The following is an 18408-nucleotide window of genomic DNA, read 5'->3' on the forward strand; positions in this document are numbered from 1 at the left end:
ACCACCACAGTGTGAAAAACTGTGACTAAATTGTATTGAGAAAGGAACTGGCACAAAACAGTGGTAGTTCAGGTGTGTGATCAATACTTAGAGCTGTAACTCTGGCAAATTTTACATTGTGTGGTTATAGATTGAAAAATGTTCACTCAGCATTCTATGTACCATTCACAAGACAAATTCTGTTCCCAGGTGTAGTGGTTTGTTGAGATTGGTCAAAAAATGCCAAGTTAATTGAACTGATCATCTCTGATAATGTTGGCTAACAGGCTTCGAAAAGAAAACTAGAAAAATACTTTTTTGGGAAGCAATTATTGGGGAAAAATAAGTTACTACATAACTAACATATAGAAAAGTCCTATGCTTTATATGTGAAGATCTTATGTTACTAGTTTTGAAATATCTGAAAAACCTTAAGCGAGTATTTGTTACTCAGTATTAAGAATATAATCTGATTGAGAAAGACAATGTTTGCCCAAAGACTATGTGGGTAAAATCTGCTTGACTTATGATCTGACAGTGAAACTTACATGAAATGTGACATCCTTTGTTGTAGTTTTTGATTAAAATACTTGCTTTTGATGATATTGGGAAAAAACCATTATATTTTCCCCTTGCTGGTACTAGACACATTGTGACTAATCCCACACTAGACTTCCCCATGTCACTCAAATAATTATATCCGATTCAGAAGATCTGTTGATGTAGAACTGGATAATGATGGTTTTTTTGGAGGTACATCAGCCCAGTTCTTTGTAATCAAAAATCCTTTGCCCACCTTTTCCAATTAACTCTTCCCTTTGTACTGCTAAATCACAGAATTACAGAATCATTTAACTTGGAAAAAATCAGGTCCAGTCTTTAACCCACCACTGCCAAGTCCACCACTGAACCATGTCCCTCAATCCCATACCTACATGTCTTTTAAAAATACCTTCAAGGATGGTAACTCCACCACCTGCCTGGGCAGCCAGTTCCAGTGATTGACAACTCTTTCAGTGAAAAAAGATTTCCAAATATCCAATCTAAACCTCGCCTGGTGCAACTTGAGGCCCTTTCCTCTTGTCCTGTCACTTCTTACCTGGAAGAAGAGACTGACCTCCACCTCATTGCAACCTCCTTTCAGGTAGTGGTAGAGAGCAATAAGGTCACCCGAGTCTTCTCCAGGCTAAACAACACCACATCCCTCAGCCACTCCTCATAGGACATGTGCTCCAGACCCTCCCCTGGCTGTGTTGTCATTCTCTAGACATGCTCCAGCATCTCAGTGTCCTTCTTGTAGTGAGGGGCCCAAAACTGAATACAGGATTTGAGGTGTCACCTCAGCAGTGCTAGTTACAGTAACATTTTTCTGTTCAATTTTTTTAACATGCAAATAGAGAGTTAATACAGGATAATTAATCTGAGTGTGGAGAGCAGTGTTTTTGTGCATTTTATGTGTGAAATGAATGGTATTATTACTGGTTCAGAAGACACAACTTAAAATTGAGACAACTAGTTCTGGAGGAATGAACACAAATTATGAAATCGTGATGTTCCCAATTGTAATTCTTGATTTGCTCTTGTGAAGGTTATGCATCATGATAGATAGAAGTACTGAGAACTTGCAGTGCCAGACTGCAAGGAAGGTCTTAATGATCGTGAGCAGGAATTTAGAGGAGTAGTCAGGCAAACAAATTTCTATGTATCACTAAATTGACTTCACCTAATGATTCTTGGACTGTGTAGAAGTGTCCTGCAAGAGAGTAGAACTTTGTCAGATTGTGAAGCTTGTTTGCCTATATTGAATTACTTCTGCTATCACTGCAGCAACTTGGTAGGACTACTCCACGCTATGATGTTACAGGGGTTTTTTTTCTGCTTTGGAAGTGTGTTTGGCACTTCATCAAGGCTTGGTTTTGACTTTTCTGACTTTGACTCATACAGAGGACTCTTTAAGGGTCATCAAACATGACCAATGTCAGAGTTTCATAGTTGAATATAGATAGAATGTGGTCCAAATAGGTATATTGGGTGGGAAAGTCAGGGGCAGAAGAACATATCCACTTGAAAACAGGACTCTGTCTGAGTCTGAAATATGAGTGAAGTACAAACATAGAAATGGGCTTAGCTAAGGACAAGCTATGTCTTTCATTTTCATGGTGATATAGAGCTTTATGATTTTCTTAGTGATGAAAGCACTTTAGGAGTAAAATGGATGCTGTTTAAAAGCTTTCCTGATGGTCTGTTACTAATTAAGCCTGTTCCTGTTCTAGTAAGCACAGAGAGCACTCATCCTAATCCACAGTTTCCCAATGCCAGCTTAGCTCAAGCCTCAACAAGCTCAAGAATGTAGGTATTACCCCCCAAAAAGGTGTCAGTCAAGTGTTTGGTATCTAACAGTATGTGCTGCTCTCTGAATCCAAGTAATAATAATAAGATTACCCAAATGCAACAGCCTGGAGACCAGCACACAAGTTTTAGCAGTTCTGCTCATAACACACGGGTGACTGCACAAACCTTCCTAGAGACAGTTTGTCACCAACCTTTTTTAGTAAGGTTTTTCAGCCAGATGAGGGGATTTATGAGCACTGCACACCTGTCTGAGCTAAAAAGGAGCAAAGTACCCCTCAGCATTTTGTAAAAACAGGGACTGGAGTCACCATGCCGTATGTCAGTAGAAATACTGAAGTGTGGTTGCCATGATCTTAAGCCTAGTTGGTTGTGAATTAAAAGTAAGTCACTGCGATCTGGAAGTAAGATTTCAGATAAATATAAAGGAACTGATGGTGTGTTGTTTCCTACTTATTTTCTCTGCACATAGCTTCAGTTATAGGTAATAGATATCTAGAAGGTTTCAGTTTTCCCAGCCGAGGTACAGTGTCACTTGAGCTACCCCAGCCTCCAGTTGCTGCTTCAGAAGACCAAGGTCTTACATTGGGTCCTGAGTCATGTCTGCCAGTCACATTCAGGTACATGAAATCCTGCCACTAATCCATACAGTTACTGGGACCTAGGTAGTGGTCCTGCTGGGTGCGACACTGTGACTGCTGGTAGACTGCACTTGGGAATCCCTTAGCTCAGTATAAGTAGTGCCATGTGAGACTTGCCATCTGCATGGAAATGGCAGATGTGACCTGGGCATGTATCATTCTGGAGTGACAACTAGTTGCCTGTGTTAAGGCAGCTGGTGGAGCCAGAGATCTCCATTACCTATAGTGGGAGCTTGGGCACGTCGCTCACATGTGGACAGTGAAATATAAGGTGTTTTTGACTAAAACGGAGTCCCACCCTAGGAATAGGATTCATTTGCCTGAAGATGAATGTAGGTGAAAATTATCATTTGTCATGTTCTTTAGCATTCCAGGTGTCTCTTTGGAGCTAAGAGATGTGATTTGGGATTTATTGGGAGACTTGCAGCTTTCTTAAACTGGCTGGAATTCAGGCTGGAATGCTCTGAAGTCTCTCAAACTGCATTAGACACCTAGTTTTAGGCAAGTGAATTCTGTTCCAGATTTCCATAGAGACTCTCTACTTTGTCCCTGGCTCTTCTAGCTTTATTTCTATGCAGTTTTGACTGCTTCTTTACTCTACATCCACAGAGCCTGGGGTCTTTGATGCACTGTTTTCTAGGTTTAGCATTTTTTAATGGAAATAACACAATTCCACTTCATGCACACTCCAGAAAGCAGACATTTAAGTGGGCTTCTTCTTGTCTGCTTTCATCTACATATAGAACATGTCTCGTTTAAACTGAGTAACAGGTTTTGTCTGTTATCAGTAGAGAGAGAGGGACTCCCAAAGAGTCATTCACTTGCATATCTTAAACAAAAGTCGTCTCATTTTCTGTAGAGGCAGACTAGGTGACTTGCTTAGAAAGTAGAGTTGAGTGAGATGATCTCGCATTGCCACACTTCATCCTTTTTCATTGCAACGAGGGAGTAAATAGCCCCTCCTTATGCATGTAGAGGGATAACTGGCAGAATTTCCTTCCTCCTTTCTTCATGGTAGATCCCAAGCTACTAAAATTCTGGAAGATCTCTGAAACATGGAGGACCAAGAGTTATGGGGCAAGTCCTCCACAGTCCTTGAGGTGTTTTATGGGTGGGCAATAGTGCAGATGACAGAAATGAAATCGTGTATTTGAGAATGTGCATGCTGGTATCTTAGCATTTGAGACAGGAAATTGAGACATGAGTCACGTCCAACAGAAGAATATATGGCCCCTTTATGAGGGAAAATTTGGGAGTGAAAATTTGAGTTGCAAGTGGTGATAAATTTGTTCCTAATAGCATTTTAAAATTCGTATTTAAAGTGTTGGGTGTTGGTCATGATGTGTAATGTCTTTTGTTCTTTCATCAGTGCAATGGAGCTTTTCTGTGGAGTAAAATGAAGTCTGTATTTTGGTCAGCTCCCATTTTTGCAATGAGACTTTGAAGTAGTTACTATAGTTTCTTGCTAGCATCAAAATCCATTGTATTAGTACAGACAGATGGTTGTGCTGCATCATGTTTATTGGAGCTATTGATGTATTATTATAAATAAGAGTGACTGAGAGATTGAATACATGCACATAGGTGTGTGCTGTGATTCACAGTTTCCAAGATTGTTCTCTTTGGGTTTTGGTGACCAGTCTAAAAGGGCATGGGTCTAGTCTCCTTTAGAGCTAGTGTCAGATCTGCACAGATGTTTTATGTGCTCCAACATAGCAGCTTTCAGTTTGGGAGTTACTGAACTGAGGCTTGATTATCGATCTTACCTTTAATTGTCCTTTACTTCCAATTGTTTTTCTCCCAGCTGTGATAATTAAAATTCTGAAAGAACAGTAAAATAATAGAATTTGCTATTTTCCTGGGTAATTAACAATCCCTATGTCAAAAATTATATTCCTAGTAATGTTGGCAACTGGAGGGGATTATAGTACAAAGCATAAATGGTAAGAGTATATGAAAAACAAACTGTGAACAGCAACTATCAATAAACTAATGATAAAATTTTCAAACATGCAAACTGCATGGAGTAAAATTATAAGGCTTTGTATATAGTTTATATTTCAGGGGGGCTAAAAGCGCATGTGAAATTTTGATTAATAATCTGTCATATATATTTATTGGATCTATGACTGTATGGTAAGAATGGAGATTCATGTCATCACAGCACATATGAACAAATACTAACTGATGAATCTCAAAATGCAAATGTAAATTGGAAATAGGTATGCTTTATTCTAATGAGCACATCTCAGACTCACGGGATCACAGAATGGGTAAGGATGGAAGTGATTACAGTGGTTTATCTGGTCCAACCTCCCTGCTCAAGGAGGGTCGTCCTAGAGCACATGGCACAGGATTGCGTCCAGATAGTTCTTGAATATCTCCTGGGAGGGAGGCTTCACAACCTCTCTGGGCTCTGTTCCAGTGTTCTGTCACCTGCACAGTAAAGAAGTTCTTCCTCATGTTGAGATGGAACTTCCTGTGCATCAGTTTCTACCTGTTGCCTCTTGTCCTATTGCGTGGCACCACTGAGGAGAGCCTGGCCCCATCCTCTTGACACCCTGCCTCCAGATGCTTATAGACATTGATGATGTGTCTCTCAGTCTTGAGGCTGAACAGGCCCAGCTCCCTCAGCCTTTCCTTATAATAGAGGTGCTCCAGCCCCTAATCATTTGTTGCCTTCTACTGAACTTGCTCTAGGAGCTGCATGTCTATCTTGTACTGAGGGGTCCAGAAGTGGACACAGCACTTCAGATGTGACCTCACTAGGGCTGAGTAGAGGGGCAGGATCCCTTCCCTTGACATGCTGGAAATGCTCTTCCTAATGCACCTGTTGGCTTTCTTGGCCACAGGAAAATACTGCTGGCTCATGGACAGCTTGTTGTCCACCAGGACCTCCAGGTCCTTCTCTGCAGAGCTGCTTTCCAGCAGGTCAGTTCCCAGCCTGCACTGGTACAGGGAGTTGTCCTTCCCAGGGTGCAGGACCCTGCATTTGCCTTTGTTGAACTTCAGGGAGTTCCTCTCTACCATCTCTGAGGTCCTTCTGGAGGGCTGCACAGAAATCTGAGGTATTGGCCACACCTCCCAGTTTCATGTTGTCAAATCTCATATTTTTACCTTTTTATTAATGAACTAGAAAAAAACATGAGAATTTCTACAAATGAGTAAATGACGAAAGATGGGATATTGATTCACAGACCAGTCAAAATTCTTTGATAAGATAGGTTCAAAGAAAAGATAAGTTTTAGGTGAGGAAGGGCTCTGGAGATATGGTAGTAAGGATGAGCATATGCTCACAGAGTAATTCTACAGCCATAAAGCAGAAATAGTGTATTAAATTGTCTCTGGTTTTACTGCTGGCAAGACTACGACTGGCATTTTATGTCCAATTCTGCTGCTGCAGTTTAAAACAGATGATGACAAATTGGAAGAGAATCAGAGAAGAGCAGTGAGAGTGGTTTTAGAGCTTGAAGGTAATGCCTGAAGGTAATGCAAGGCTTCAGGAACTTAATCTATTTAGCTTTCAAAGGGAACATCAAGAGACTGTTTCAATTGACTATGTAAGATCACAGGAAAGAAATTTGGTAGAAAATATGTCCTCACAGTAAAAGATAAAATTATACCAAGACAAGTGCTTAAAATCTGATGCTAGGGGTAAATAGCAAATTTTAATACAATAAGTTGAATTTTTGGAATAATTTTTCAGGACCTGTGGCAATTTGCTTTTCACCAGACTTTTAAAAATCTAGATTGGTAGTTATATATTCCTGTATTGTGTGTTCTGACTCAAAGAGGAATAAGTTCAAAGGTGTTTCTTTGATTTGTATTGTTTCAGAGATCTATTCTTTAGAACAGACTTTCCTTCTGTATATATCTGTGAATCTACAGATAAAGTAAAATTCCTATAATGAAAACATGCTTTGAAACATGTTTGTTTAAATGTGTTTTCATTTTTGGAAATATTGGAATTATGTCTGAACTCAATAATAAAAGTTAATCAAGGTGCCTTGCTAAAAGTGTGTTCACTACCTGGAATAGTATCTCTTGGAAAACTGAGATGCACCTTTCCTCAACCAACTAGCAATTTCTAGTTGATATATGGTATTTAGGAAAAGTTAATTTAGGTGTTGTAAATTACTGGTGAAAGAATAACACTAAACCCTTAAGTGATGTGTTTATTTGATTACACTGGGCATCTGTACTTGAGACTAATTGTGTTACTTAAAATGGATTTTTGGGTCCTTTAATTACAGTCTTTCTTTTCAACAGGCCCATGCTAAAGTCTGGCATCTCTACAATGACCATTTTCGTCCAACTCAAAGAGGAAAATTGTCCATTGCCCTTAGCTCTCACTGGATAAAACCTCAACGTATGACTGAAAAAAACATAAAAGAATGTCAAAAATCCCTTGATTTTGTGCTTGGCTGGTTTGCTAAGCCCATATTTATTGATGGTGACTATCCAGAGAGTATGAAGAGCAACCTTTCATCTCTGTTGCCTGAATTCAGTGAAGTTGAGAAGAAGTATATCAAGGGAACAGCAGACTTTTTTGCTCTTTCTTTTGGAGCTACCCTGAGTTTCCAGCTTTTGGACTCCCACATGAAATTCCAGCAGTTGGAATCAATCAGCCTGAGGCAACTCCTTTACTGGATAAACAGTGAATATAACAACCCCCAAATATTCATTGTGGAGAACAGCTGGTTTGTTTCTGGTACTACCAAGAGAGATGATGCCAAATATATTTACTATCTTAAAAAGTTCATTATGGAAACTTTAAAAGGTAGGCCTGAGTTTGCATTAATGTGTGCTTGAAAAAATCATGAGGCAGTATAGCCTACGGAGATGTGTTAAAGCACCAGTCTGGAAACTGATTTTAGTCTTCAACATTCATCTTGGTACTTTTGAAATGAGACTTCAAATCCCTTTCCTGGGTTTGTTCTTTTCTTGAAGATAGCATTTGGTGAGCTTGATGCTGCTGTCTTTGAAGTCAGCAGGAAAATTTCTACCCTCTTTGGTGGGAGAAAGTGCAAAATGTCTGAACTGTATTCTCAGTAGACTTAGGAGAGTTTACTGTGTTATTTATTAATAGTTGTTTTCCTTATCTGAATGCATATGTACAAAACATGAGAATATATATGTGAGGAGGTAAATACTATGCAATAGGAATTCCTCTGGGAAAAAACCCAACAATAACACGAAGATGGAAACTATTAATTTTAAAATGAAAAATTGGAACCTTTTCATTCTGCACCTTGCCCTGACACAAATTTTACATTAGTGCAGTTGTGGACATTAATCACAGTAATCTGAATTTATGTCAGTTTAAAGAAAGCAGAATGGTTGAGGTTATATAATCTAAATAACTTCATGTGTTAACCTTTTATTTTTCCAAACAGTAAGAGTAATACACTACCTTATATGAGGGTTATTTTCTAACTTCCAATTTCCTTGTGGAAAACAGATTTTTTCAATCCTAGTAGTCATCAATAAGCTGTTGGGGTGCCCATTTCCACTTTCATTGTATTTTCCTTTTTAAATTTACAATTTAATAACTGATTTCCTCATCTACAGTTTGCTATTCTTGTTTTAAAAAGAGTACTGTTGTAGCTATTACTTCAGATGAGATAGCCATTGTGTTACATTATAATTTTCATACAGTGGGTGAGTAAAAATAGCTTTTGTTTTATTCTCAGCACTCATGAAGATGCAGAGTACTCCCCAGTTGGTTTCATCTGCTATCCCAGAAACCTAATTATTGCAAATAAATTAAAAGGTGAAAAAGTACCTGAGTCAGTGCATCCAAAATAGAAGAATGGAAGCAAAACAGTAACTAACTGTTGCCAAGTACAGTATCACTAGTGTGCATGAAGTTAGATGAAGAGCTCATCTTCATGAAGGAGTCATATTCCAGTTGCCCCTATTTCTGCTTAGTTTTCAAATTGCTGGAAATACATACATGGATCTGCCTTTTAAGCACAGCTGGCTGGAAGTAATCTCAATTTACAAAGTGTCTTTCCTTTTAATGTGTCACTCAATAAATAATAACAGCAACAACAGTATGACATACTTGTCATATTAACTTAAGAATACTAGCACTTGACTAAACCTTTTGTAGAGAAAAAAGAAGAAAAAAGAAAGCAGTCTGGATCTACAGAAGGGACTTTGTTGTCATTAAAATGAAAATTATTGCACCCAAATATTCTGCTGTTAGAATCTGCAAAATGCAATGTAAATACCAAAGTTCTCTATGCAATACCTGGGGGAATTTGGCTGAGAATGATTCACAAAACACATCATCCATGTTGTAGAGTATTAAAGAATAAAGACAAAGGCACATGTTTTCTCTCTGAAAGACTGCAATATGTAGATTCTTGAACTATTTACCATGAGATTCATGGTAAATCTCAGCAGTCAAGGGACAGTGAAATGACTTTGGAGATACTGCACTGAGAAGCAAGGATAATTAATTTAGACACAGGGCTGAATAAAGGTGGGTTTGCTGCTTGCTAGATCTGGACTGTACCTTTTCCCTGTTGTGTGCATGCACTCATTCAGATAAACTTCTTATTTCTGTGTCTACATTAAAAAGTAAATGCAGCCTAGTTGGAGCAAGCCTGTACACTAAAAAGAGTTGGTGCTGAGGGCCAGGTGTCCAACTGCGTATACTCCTGAAGCCCATTTCTGGATTAATTTCACCCAAAAGGAACCCAGGTCTTGCATCCTGAGACCACTCTGTAATCTGAACCAAAACATGATGAGAGATTTGCTCAAAAAGTGTGCTCCTGATTTCAGCTGAAGTGCCGATGTAAATGTCTATTCTGATGCTGCATGCTGTAGACAAGCTCTGTACATGTTTTTGGTGTGGGTGTTTGTTTGTTTGTTTGTTTGTTTGTTTTGGTTTTGGTTTTGGGGTTTTTTTGGTACTTTTTTTTTCTTTTTTTTTTTTTTTTCTGGGAAAGGATCTCTGTTTGAGATTCACAGCACTAAATACTTTTACTATTTTTTATATCTTTTTTTTTCTATCCAGACACCATTTAAGGTTGATTAGAGTAAGCAGAGCTGTAATATAAAAGTAGTTGAATTTTAATTAGAGTTGCTAATTGGTTGGAGATGTCTTCTTACATGTGTGGGTATCTCACCATTTACTCTGGGGTCATATTCACTTCCCAACTCTGTCTCTGGTGCAACAAATAAATGAACTGTGTCTTGTAAGGCAGAGCATGTTTACTGGGAGGGCATGCAAGCTCCTCTGAGCCACGTTGACTAGTGGAGGGGTTAGGTCTTCGTATGGGGAGTTAACAGGCCTGAATTCAAGGAGCTTGAAGGAGAAGAGGAGCAGCCAGGCCCCTGATGGGGCAGGACCAAGCTCTTCTCAGGTATGTCCAGAGGCAAAACATGGATCCTGGGCACCTTCCACATGAAATCAGAGGCTGAAGGCTTCACACACGTCACCTTCAGAAACTGAGGTTGGATAGCAGCAGAGCAGAGGGTTTTAAAGATCTGTATTTGGTCCTTATGGGTCTGCCATGTTTCCTTGGACTACTTCTATATTACTAAGCTAAGCAGAGCATGTGCTGAACTGCTGTTTAATTTTTAATCTGGCTCTGGCAGAGTTCTGGTCTATACAGTGCACACTTTAGGCATACTGTGCAGGATTGCTCAGGACAGGAGTCACTTGCAGTGGGTAGTATGGACAAGGCCACTAATTTTCAGAAGCAAGGACAGTTTAGGTTTCAGTCTGCCTGGTTTACACACCAACAGACATAAAGAAAACAAGGGAGACAAACAAAAGAAGAAGAAAAAGGGGAAAAAAAGATGTATAAATTTTCATAGTGGTTTTCCAGTAATATGCAGCCCACGTGGGATGCTGTGTTTGAGACTTCGAGACTTCTAGGAACTTCCAAAAATTTTTCCAGTTACTTCTTTAGTAGGTGACACTTAAAAGTTAATACATTTTTAAAGAAGGATTTGAAGAGGGTTTTTACGAGGTGTTCGGGAAGTGTGGGAGTGCTGTGTGATGACTTACAGAAGGGGTGAGATGCTGTTCAAAGAAATTCTCACTGAGACCAGTTAACACAGTGAACCTGTATTGGCTTTTACTCTGCTGGTATGGCAGATGTCATCATGGATGCATGCAGAGGTTAGAAAAATACTGACATTTGCCAAACACAAAAGAATGATGCCTTTAGGAGGAGAAATATTCCATTTCCTTAGACATTTTCTCATGACCTTTGGCGAAGACTGGGCCAAATTTGTTGCTTATTTAACTGCATTGTTCATTTAATTGATTCAAACAGGGTTACAATCAAGAATCCATGTGGTCCTTCATAACTGATTGTAATGAGGTACATTGATAAAACCGAGAAATTAGGATCTTGATATTCTGGTTCCCTGAAATAACGCTTTCATTGTTAGTAGACTGGAAAATATTATGTTCAGTCGGTATCCGGTTTGGGTTGACAGAAGATGGTGAGTAATAAAGATAAACTTTACTGCCTACAGAGCCAAACACCAGTTCAAAAGAACATTTAAGAATGTGCTTAAATGCATTGCTGAATTAGGGTGGGTCTAATTATGTAATTAAAATAAGCACACTCTTTTGTACTTTCCTGGAGCTGAGCCTTGCCCAGGAACATTTTGCTAAATCTCAGTGTTTAATAAAACTAAAAGTGAGCATCATTTGGAATCTTAAAATAAAACTATGGTGCTGTTAATACTAACAGATTCCAGTAGACCCTGATATTAACCTTCAGTGTGTGGTAATTCTTAGAAGTCAAACAGTTGACCTAGAACATGTGCATATTTTAAGAAATCCTTAAATATTTAAACTGGAAAATGCTATTCCATAAAAGATGTAAAAAGACAGAATTATCAAATAAACAGAGTCTTCCTGCATTATCATTTCTACTTAAATTCTGTGATATTAAAAATTCATGAGCGCACCAAGAGTGCTGTCAGGGTTTTCTCAATACGTATTTGTAGTGGAGGAGGGGAGGAGGAGAAAAAAACCCTGGTATAACTTCTGTTTGCATGCAGGGTAGTGCTGCATTAAGGGCACCCTGGGTGTGAGCTGCAGTGTGTGCTTAGCAGAGGGCAGTGCAGCGCAGTCACCAGCTCAGTTGCTGCAGATGGTTCAGGTGTGGCATGCTCTGCTCCGAGGCTGAGGTTTGGCTCACCTAATTAGCAGCACTGCTCAAACCACTGCGGCACAGCTGCTTTTTCTAAATCTCGCTTATTTAAAGCCAAGCCAGGTACCTCTGCTGCCTTGCATGGTGCACGCTTAACCTGGCCGCTCCTTAAGGGAGTGCAGTTGAAATATCTTCCCTGAAAAAGCTTTGAGGCAGGCCCCAGGGTACTTATCTGACCTATTGCATTGTTCTTACACAAGAGTACAGCAAATACTGTGGATAAAGTGTAATGTGCAGAATAAAAACGAGCACTACGATAAATTTGGGTTTGTTCTTTCCTCAGCTATCCGGTACGACGGAGTTAATGTGTTTGGCTACACAGTCTGGTCCCTCCTGGATGGCTTTGAGTGGCACAGGGGATACAGCATTCGACGTGGATTGTTTTATGTGGATTTTCAGAGCCATGACAAAAAGTTGATGCCCAAATCTTCTGTCTTATTCTATCAAAAGCTGATAGAAAAAAATGGCTTCCCACCTTTGCCTGAAAACCAGCCTATAGAAGGTATTTTTCCCTGTGGCTTTGCTTGGGGAATTGTTGACAACTACATTCAGGTGAGTCTGATAGTAAAGCCAGCAGGCTGTCCAGCCAGATCAGTGCACAAGTTCATAGTGATACATTTGCTGAATAGAGTGTCTTTGCCAGGATGTATTACCACAGTGCTGCAAGGAGACAAGTACAAGGGTTTTGTGCCCAACACTCTGTCTTTCCCTCTTTACCATACCCTTAGAAAAACATATGGAAGTGAAAAGTGGTCTGATGCTCATCTTCCCTGGACATATGTAATCAGTAACAGGAAGTCAGTTCTTTTCAAAGGGAAGTTGATTAAATCTGCTGAAGTGTATATATGTTTTAGAAAACTTCCTGAAAACTCTTAAAATTCCAGTGACACGTTTCTACATCTTGTTCATGTATATCCTGGTACTGTCATTAGAGTGATTTTGTATAAAAGGAAGTAAATGAGATTTAGATGAAATTTCTGTATTCCGTCTTTTTCATTATATGTCATAGTGTGTCTGATGGAGGCCTGCAGTGCCCCTGGATAGAACCTACCTAAATTATGGATCAAATTCACAGCTCTTACTCTTTAATTCAAATAATTTGATACTTTGGGAGACTCTTTCAAATTTTAAGACTTTATAGCATGAATCAAAGTTGTAGCTTAGTTATGATCTTTTTAACTGTTTGGCTCTGTAATTCTCAGATGCTATTTTGGCTTGCAGGGCTTCTCTAACCACAGTAAAGAGGTGTAAATTCAAAGGCTTGATCCAAGAACAGAGTTTTTAATTTACATTTTCCACAAAGACAGAATCTTTCTTAAGGCTGGAGTGTGAAGGGCTTATTTGTTTTTTCTCGCTCAAGAAATAAGATCTGACTTTTTTCTCTTGAAAAATGCTTCAGCTTCTTTACCTGTTGCACTGATTTCCAAGAAAATTCAAGTCATTATCCTCCTAGCTCTCAGATAGATTAAGAATTGGAAATGGAATTGCTGCTTTTGGAATCGATAGCGACTATGAAGTTGCGGAGTTGGCCTACGACAGTTAAAAAATCCCTCCCATCCCTAAAACCTTCAAAGCTGAATATTTTCGTTTCAGAAGGCCATTCAAACATTTTGTGCTGTAAGGCTTAGGTAGTGTGATTTGTAGATGCATCACAGTGGAAAAACTGTTTTGACAGCATTCCCACAGTATTAGTGGCAATGCATGCTTTAGTAATCTACAAGGGACAATTCTCCAGAAAAGCAATTTCCCTCAGACATGCTGTTTTTTATTACTTTCTTCTATAAGCACAGTACTGACCTCTCTGGAGAAAATAGCAACTGATTTTCAGCAGCTTCTTTACACAGTTTGCAGAGCCTCAGCTACAAGTTGAACACTGGTTGTAGGCTGACACCTGCTTTTCAGACAGAGGGCAGGAAAAGGAAATCTGGACTCAGAGGGGACCACACACCAAAGGTTGAAAAGAAGGAGAAAGGGGCAAATAAAGGCATGTGGTACCAGTGTCCTGTGGTTTGGCTCTAGAAAGAGTTACCTGAAATAAGACTGAGCAGATTTTATGCTGCATGTTATTTTAAGTAATTAAACTTCTTGTTTTCTAGTCCTTACTGTGTTGGTGATGTTCATTAAAAAGTGAAAGTATAATTCTGAGTGACCTTGAGAAGTTCATCTTCTACTGTATTAATGTATCATACAGGCAGTTCTGACACTGAAAACTCTAAAGCCTTATGGAAAATGCATTTTTTGTTGGAGTGACATAGAATGGGTTTTCTCAGAGGCCCAAAACAAAATTGATTCAATCACCAACAGCCTGCTGAAATAACTGGGAAATGAGTTCAGTATGAGTTAAATAAAAAAGGATGTTTTTAGCAAGAAGGAAAAACTTTGCTTGTCAACTGAATTTGTGCTAAAATCAAGTGCACAGCATTACTCATCTTTCATCATAGTCAGGAAAAGAACAGAACAGAGAAATGGTGTTGCATTCATTCTTTTACTGCATTCAGGGAGTTATCTTGAAACTGAATGTACTGGATAATTTACAACAGATAGTCTCTCTGTAGGCCCTTCTTAATCTTGAAAGAAAAACATTTTAAAAATTACTGTGGTCTTAACTGAAGGTCTGCTTCTCTGGAGATCTGTCACAGACTTAGTGCCTTATCCCTGAGCAATCACTTGTTTCTTATGCAAACTGGAACAACTTGGAGAAGATATGAACATGGTGACCATTAGAATAAGCTTGTTTGAAAAGTAGGGTGAAAATGATATATAGATTTGGTAATTTGCTGACCTCACATGCTAACAGAAAATTAATTCATTCATACAAGCCCATTCATATGCCAGTATCAGAGATTCTAAATACAATGTTTTGACTCACCGTTTTCTTTTACTTGTTGTGCCTGATGACTATGATGTTCTCATCTACCTAGTTCAAACAACCTGAATCTGGTATGTTTCTTATTCTACCTAGGTAGACACGACACCCGCCCAGTTTCTTGACTCTAGTGTTTATGTGTGGGATGTTCACCAGACGAAGAAGCTTATTAAGGTGGATGGAGTTTACACCTCGAAACGCAGGCATCACTGTGTTGACTTTGCTGCTATCAGGCTCCAGATCTCTCTTCTGCAAGAAATGCATGTCACACACTTCCATTTTTCACTGAAATGGTCTTTAATCCTTCCTTTAGGTAACCTTTCTCTAATCAACCATACACTTGTACATTATTATCAGTGTTTTGCTAGTGAACTTCTCAGAGTTAACATTACTCCTGTTGTTGCTTTATGGCAACCTATGATTGAGAATCAAGAGCTTCCAGTTTCCCTTGCCAAATATGGAGCTTGGGAAAACACAGAAACTGTTCGGGCTTTTGTTGAGTATGCCAGATTCTGCTTTACAAGTCTTGGGGACCGTGTCAAATTTTGGATCACCATGAATGAACCGTCTGTGAAAAACTTGACATACATGGCAGGGCACAACCTGTTGAAAGCCCATGCGCAAGTATGGCATCTTTATGACAAAGAATTCAGGAGATCTCAGAAGGGTAAAATATCTATAGCTTTGCAAGCTGACTGGGTGGAACCAGCTTGTCCCTTTTCCAGGAATGACCAAGAAGTTGCTGACAGAATTTTAGAGTTCGACATTGGCTGGCTTGCAGAGCCCATCTTTGGGAATGGTGACTACCCAGAGGTAATGAGAGCATGGCTTCACCGAATAAACAGTGTTGACCTGTATAATTTCCACTTACCTTATTTCTCAGAAGATGAAAAGAAGTTAATACAGGGCTCATTTGATTTCTTTGCCTTGAGTCACTACACTACTACCCTTGTGGGCTCGGAGAAAGAAGATGCAGTAAAATACGACCACTACCTTGAAGTTCAAATGATCAATGACATCACATGGCTCCACTCTCCCAGCAGAGCTGCAGTAGTGCCCTGGGGACTGCGTAAATTGCTCACGTGGGTTAAATCAAAGTATGGTGATATCCCAATTTATGTTATGGCTAATGGAATTGACGATGACCAAAACATAGTGCACGATAAGCTCCGAGTGTATTACATACAGAATTACATCAATGAAGCTTTAAAAGGTAAGGAACCATAGACGGTTTATAAGTCACAAATCCCACTATTATATTAGTATACATGGTGTGATAGAGGATGTTTAACTTAAAAAGTCTTCTGTAGAATACTTTATAAATAAGGTGTTACTATAGCATAACAATAGTTTTCCACTTGATTTATGGTTGATTGGTGTTACTAAACATAAGGAAGACTGACCTTGCTCATGTTCTGCATAAGGCAGCAGAAGACCTTTTTTATGGATTCAGTAAATTAAAATAGATGTTATGTGAGTAGCTCCACATGTATTTAGTCAGTATTTCATCTTATTGCACTTCTACTGTTGCTTTGCTTTGTTGCTTCTCTCTCCACTGATGTGCCTCAGGGCTGGGTATGAGTTCTGTTCCTCAGCTGTCTCTGTATCTTATCCAACGGTGATCTTATCCAGCAGTAATCTTCATAATAATTCAGCTGTCTACCTCATTATGCCATTTCCTGGACTGTTTCCTGCTATTCAGAACACAAACCAGTCTTTTTCTCTGTCTCAAAGATTTGTAAATTATAAGGCAAAAAGGAGGCATTTTGAGTCATCCTGTCATACAACACATGCTGTTTTTTCCGAAAAGCACAAGACCGAATGAGATAATTTTTACTGATGAAGAATCTTCTGCACCTCACTGTAAGCTGTTGCAGTGTGTTTATAGATATAGATAAATCTCACTTCTAGTATTAATTTCTTTAGCTTCATCTTTAAGCAATGTTTGTTGTGCATTTCCACACGTATTTTACTTTTGTAGGTATTCACAGACAGAAGACAAGCTATCTCCCATTTATCTCTTCGAATAGATAATACAGACAAAGCTCTTTGTGTCCCTTGCTATAAAACATCGTTTGAAACCTGTGAATTATTAAGCTTTTCCCTGTGTGCTAGTATTCCTTATGAGAGGGGTAAACCCAGACCTGGACACACTGTTCCTGCCACAGCCACATTTATATCTTAGGCAGGTGTAATGTAACCTCTTACCCTCCCCTTTCCTACATCCAAGCAGGTCGTTAACCCTTTGAACCATGACAGCAGGTTGGTTACACACACTCTTAGGTGATTACTGAGATTTTAAACTCGGTGACAGATTTCTGCCCCCACCCCCACCAAGCAGAACTGCCTCTGCCAAAGTAGGCCTACTTGTTCTTTGACATCTTCACATTTGGTCATTTCAAATGCCAGCTGCTTGCTTGTGCAGACCTTGCAAGGCTTGCTGAATTATGTCTCTAATCTTTGTGTTATTTGCAAACTTTATGAGAAATAGTTTTACATTTATTTCAGGTTGCTGATATATTTAAGATCATTAAATAACTTAGTGCTAAGAGCCAATCTCCATGATCATGGTAGAAATATGCCTACTGTGGCACTTACTTACCTCCAATTACAGTTCTAGACTGACTTATTAGTTCTACGACCAGTTGAAATCTGTTTATTATGGGCTCCCCTTGACCTCAAAACATTCTGTTTTCTTGATCTAAATGCCATATAATACCAAGTCAGTTGCCTTGTGAAGTTCTAAGTATATGACTTCAAACATCATTACTTTATTGATCTGCTGATCTCATAAAAAAAGATGTCAAGTTAGTCTGACAAGATTTATTTTCATAAGGTAAAGCTCATTGACATTAATCATGTATTATCTCCTGTAATTCTTATTTATCAAGCCTTATATAATCTGTTCCACTCTTTTGATAGGTAGTGAAGGATGTCTGGCAGTTCTATAATTTGCTAGGTCATCCTGTCCGCTCCATTAAGTATTGGTTTTAACTTCATCCTCTGTAATTTCCATCTCTTTCACAAATTACTGAACTTAATATTAAGTGCTCAAAAGTTCATTCTCCAGCATTTTGTAGCACTGGCTGCATATTTTGTACAGCTATAGTTAGAACATATCTTGGCTATATTTGGGCTTGTGGTATCAAACTGTTTCTTCTGTATTTCTTATCTCCTTTCTACTACTTTAGACCATACTAGTTCTTGGAACTTTTGTTTTCAAAGTGTCTATGGATATGGGCTTTTCTCCCAGTTCCCATTATCAAGAACACCTGCCCATCCCCCTAGTTCTTGCAGAACTTTGCCATTTGTACTGTTCTGGTAGAATATCCCCCAATCACTTCTTTCTCCGCTCTTCTGTCCAGACTGTAAATAGCTCCTATGT

At 39.0% G+C, this 18408-nt stretch overlaps 1 protein-coding gene across 1 annotated transcript in view; it reads left to right on the forward strand.

Annotated features, from left to right (window-relative positions):
* KL (klotho) overlaps positions 1-18408 on the forward strand; it is a 45536-nt gene that overhangs the window by 23656 nt on the left and 3472 nt on the right. The window contains exons 2-4 of the mRNA XM_050331320.1: positions 7239-7749; positions 12441-12709; positions 15120-16236. Coding sequence (XP_050187277.1) covers positions 7239-7749; positions 12441-12709; positions 15120-16236 — 1897 coding nt within the window. The remainder of the gene's footprint in view (positions 1-7238; positions 7750-12440; positions 12710-15119; positions 16237-18408) is intronic.

Source organism: Myiozetetes cayanensis, unplaced genomic scaffold (genome assembly GCF_022539395.1).
Source record: "Myiozetetes cayanensis isolate MyiCay16 unplaced genomic scaffold, myiCay2020 scf5-8, whole genome shotgun sequence".
NCBI lineage: Eukaryota > Metazoa > Chordata > Aves > Passeriformes > Tyrannidae > Myiozetetes > Myiozetetes cayanensis.